Source organism: Panthera uncia (assembly GCF_023721935.1).
Source record: "Panthera uncia isolate 11264 chromosome A3 unlocalized genomic scaffold, Puncia_PCG_1.0 HiC_scaffold_12, whole genome shotgun sequence".
Taxonomy (NCBI): Eukaryota; Metazoa; Chordata; class Mammalia; order Carnivora; family Felidae; genus Panthera; species Panthera uncia.
The window spans coordinates 37,530,681-37,535,164 of NW_026057579.1; the positions used below are offsets into that span (position 1 = coordinate 37,530,681).

The window sequence follows — 4,484 nt, forward strand, 5'->3', positions numbered from 1 at the left end:
ACACATACCCTGATGTTCATAGCAGCATGATTTACAACAGCCAAGATATGGAAACAGTCTAAGTGTCCATTGACTGATGGATGGGTAAAGAAGAAGTTACTCAACCATACGAAGGAGATCTTGGGGCAGCTGGGGGGCTCAGTTGGTTGAGCATCCGACTCTTGATTTCAACTCAAGTCATGATCTCACAATCGTGAGATCAAGCCTCGCATCAGGCTCTGCCTGGACATGGGGTCTGCTTGAGATTCTCTTTCTCTCTCCCTCTGCCCCTCTCCCACACTCACACTCTCTCTCTCTAAAGTAAAAAAAAAAAAAAAAAAAGGGGGGGGGGCGCACCTGGGTGGCTCAGTTGGTTAGGCGACCGACTTTGGCTCAGGTCATGATCTCACAGTTTGTGAGTTCGAGCCCCACATCGGGCTCTGTGCTGACAGCTCGGAGTCTGGAGCCTGCTTCAGATTCTGTGTCTTCTCCTCTCTCTACCCCTCCTCTGCTCACACTCTGTGTCTCTCTGTCTCTCAATAATAAATATTTTTTTAATAAAATTAAATAAAGTAAAAAATAAATACACAAATAAATACATAAAATGAAATTTTGCCATCTGCAACAACATGGGTAAATCTAGAGGGTATAATGCTAAGTGAAATAAGCCAGTCAGAAAAAGACACATATCACATGATTTCACTCATAAGTGGAATTTAAGAAACAAAATAAATGAACAAAAAGGGGGAAGAAAGAGACAAACCAAGACACAGACTCTGAACTCTAGAGAACACACCCATGGTCACCGGTGGGGCAGGGGGTTGGGGAAACAAGTGACGGGGATGAAGAGAACGCATCTCAGGATGAGCACTGAGTAAGGCACGGAAGTGTTGAATCACTATTTCGTACCCCTGAAACTAATACAGCGCTGTATGTTGACTGCACTGGAATTAAAATTAAAAATAAAATACTATAAAATAAAGTAACCCTTCATCCATCATCTCCCATTCCAGCCTCGGCCCCACGTCTTCACGTGTACTAAGACACCATGGTATTGTTTGGGTCTGCATTCTCGTTCGATTTTAATACTGAACGACTCTCCGAAGGACCCCCCTGGGGGAGGTCCTCCCCTAAAACTAGGCCCAAAATATGAACATCATTGGATGAAGCAGTATCCACGTATCCGCGAAAATAAAACGAATCCATATTACGCCAGGATAGTACTAGGAATTTCAGAGAGCCTCGTTTCATGTGCTTCACACACTTACTCAATAAGGTTGAGTATTACAGTGGATTTAGAACTAATTTTGGGGGGGGAAGAAAGGAAAGAAACACGTGAGTCTGAGCCCTGCCCCTGCCACCGAAAGGTACAGTCACACGGGACTCTGGCGGCCTCCGACCCCCATGGTGACCCACGACGTCTGCTGTGCCCTCCACCACCTCTGGGGGTGCCCGCAGCTCCAACATTCTCAGTTCACCGAAAACAGCTCATGCTTGGAAATGACACGTAAATGTTCAAGAGCATACGGTCAACGCAGGTGGCACCTAGACCAGACCGGCGGTTCTCAACCACTGCACCCTCTTCACGCGACGACATACACCAGGACAGCGGACAGAGACCCCAGGCAAAAAGGAGCAGAGAATGCTGTTGTAACGTTCTTTCTCAAGCACCAAAACGGGGACGACGCATGGAGTGACATCAACACCCACGGGCTCTCCACCAGAAACTTGTTAGCCAAAAAAAGCTAAAGATGAGACGGAGATGGTTTCCATTTGACCCCAATTCCCTCCTTAAGGAGTCGTAAATGCTACAGTCAAGTCCAACAACAAACCAAAAAATCCATAATGATGGCGACACAACGGCTTTCCTTTCTCCTTCCACACGTCAGCACTCTGTGACTAACCAGTGGTGCAGCACAGGTTTGATTTCTACCTAGACCCTAACAGTCTGAAAATCCTTGCTTCCATGTTGGTTCTGGCAGGTAAGAAGCTCAAATACAATAATGATCTTAGCAGAGAACCTGAGCGGAATGATCTGCTTGTCTTCTCTCACTTAATAACAAACAGAGGGGCGCCTGGATGGCTTGGTCGGCTGAGCATCCGACTTCAGCTCAGGTCATGATCTCACGGTTCCTGGATTCAAGCCCCGCATCGGGCTCTGTGCTGACGGCTCAGAGCCTGGAGCTGTTTTGGATTCTGTGTCTCCCTCTCTCTCTGCCCCTCCCCCACTCACACTCTGTCTCCCTCTGTCTCAAAAATAAACATTAAGGAAATAAAATAACAAACAGAAAAACAACCAAAATGAAATAACAGTAATAACATATTTTAGTGTGTCCAGCATTGTTCTAACTACCTTAGAATAAGTATTATTGCTTTAGGGGCACCTGGGTGGCTCAGTCAATTGGGCGTCTAACTCTTGATTTTGGCTCAGGTCATGATCTCACAGTTCGTGGGATCGAGCCCCACATCAGGCTCCGAGCTAATAGCGTGGAGCCTGCTTGGGCTTCTCTCTCTCCCCTTCTCCCTGCCCCTCCCCTGCTTGCGTGCACTCTCTCCCCCTCTCTGCCCCTACCCACCCCCCAAATAAATAAACCTTAAAAAAAAGTGTTATTGCTTTAAAATATCCCAAAAACTTAAGAATTCGGTATTATAATTAGCCTCAATTTACGGAGGAGTAAACTGAGGCACAGACATAGTTCACACACTTAATGAGTGGAGAGGCCAAACTTGTATTATCTGACTTGAGAACCCATTCTCTTAATCACCAAAAATGTACCATTCCATGGGTTCTACTATCAATTTCTGACATATAAAGCATTTGTGTGTGTGTGATGTATATGTTTGTGCGTGTATATATATGTGCAATTATTATACGATACCCTAATTCACTGTTAAACAGAAAAAAATTAACCATAGATAACTGTGTAAATAAATATGTGTCATTTTCAGGGCAACTGAGTCACCCGGAATACTAGATATGGACCGATGCTCTAAGAAATGAAGGTGTGAGCCAGGTGGTGATACACATTACGTCTCACTAATCACTTCCCTCCCCTCCCAGTTTTACTAAAATTCAGGGAACAGGGGAAGGAACTCCAGATGAATTTAGTCTTAATCGTTTTTTTAAACTTTGACCACCAAAATATGAAATGCACAATTTTAATATTGTACTAGCATACCTCTTTAGCATACCGTGAAATAAATGTCTAATTTTCTTTTCATTTGCCATACGATCCTTTCTAGCTTCTGACTGTTATTCTTTACAACATGGCTGATATGTTGTTTTCATGGCATTTGTTCAGTTTTTCCTCCGTGCGTCATCTCTTTTTGCCCCAACGATGGCTGTTCAGGTACGATGCTTCTCGTTTGTCGGGTATCTGTTCTTGGGATGATTGTGTCAAGGATGACTGTTCAGATGGTTCTCGTGTGTCGGGTGTCTGTTCTTGGGATGGCTGCCCCCAGGATGGCTGTTCGAGCAATTCTTGTTCTTCAGGCTTTTCTTCTGATCGTCCTGATGATGATTCTTCTCGTGATCGCTGTCCCGTTGGTGGTTGTCTTTGGTCTTCTATTTTCACTGGGGCTTCTCGTAGTACAGGTGTGTTTTTTCCCTCTAGAATGTCATATGGTTCTTTTTCTCCAGTAAACAAAAATAAAACAAAATCACCAATAAACGTAGTAGCCATCTAAATCAAGTGAAATAAATCATAAAATAACAAACATAGCTACTATATCATCAATTTCATATCGATAGTGATAATATTAATAAAAATAATTCTCACATGGGCTATTACACTTCCAAGGTGCTTTACGTACATTATCACTTTTATTCTCACTTGGAAATAGAATCTTAAATAAGCATAAAATAGGTAGGATGTGCTAGAATCGGAGAAGGTCAAGAGAAGCCAGTATAAATGATGTGCTAATATTAATTAACTAGATGTAATCCACCAGTTGTTTAAAAATTGATAAACCACGGAAAGACTCTTGTGTTTTCACTAACATAAAAAAGGCACTTTTAGTAAAATCAGAAAGGACGAATCAGAGTGCAGGAGAATCCAAAACCACTGTCTTTCTCCAGAAGAGGCACCAACACATGAAAACAACCTATGGAAGCAGGAAGATTATGAGGTACTTGGGAATCTGTCACTTGCCAAACCACATTCGTCGGTGATGGTACCATCTGTTCCTACGGCGAAACGTGCCATTGGGCACAGGGAATCAACGCTGCTGCTCCTGCACACTGGAAACACCACTGCTGTACCTGCGGAATGGCGTCTTCAGCGAGAGGCCTCCCGGAACCTCCGAGAAGGCAGGTGTGTCAGCGGACGTGCTTACCTGTTGCCTTCCCCCAAAACCTGTTCTTTCTCTCCTTCATGGAAGCAAGACCCAGGCCCCAGCCCAGAACCTCCAACTTCACCCTTGCCCCTCATATCCAACCTGCGGCCAAGTTTGGTCAATATGGTCAAATTCACAAATCTTCCTGCAAAGTCCCTTCCCTGCGGCCC

The 4,484-nt window shown here is 44.3% G+C and overlaps 1 protein-coding gene across 1 annotated transcript in view; it reads right to left on the reverse strand.

Annotated features, from left to right (window-relative positions):
- Window positions 1-3,506: 3,506 nt before the first annotated feature.
- Window positions 3,507-4,484, reverse strand: part of DCDC2C (doublecortin domain containing 2C) — a 71,759-nt gene continuing 70,781 nt past the window's right edge. Inside the window, exon 10 of the mRNA XM_049652602.1 lies at window positions 3,507-3,613. Coding sequence (XP_049508559.1) covers window positions 3,590-3,613 — 24 coding nt within the window. The 3' untranslated portion in view covers window positions 3,507-3,589. The remainder of the gene's footprint in view (window positions 3,614-4,484) is intronic.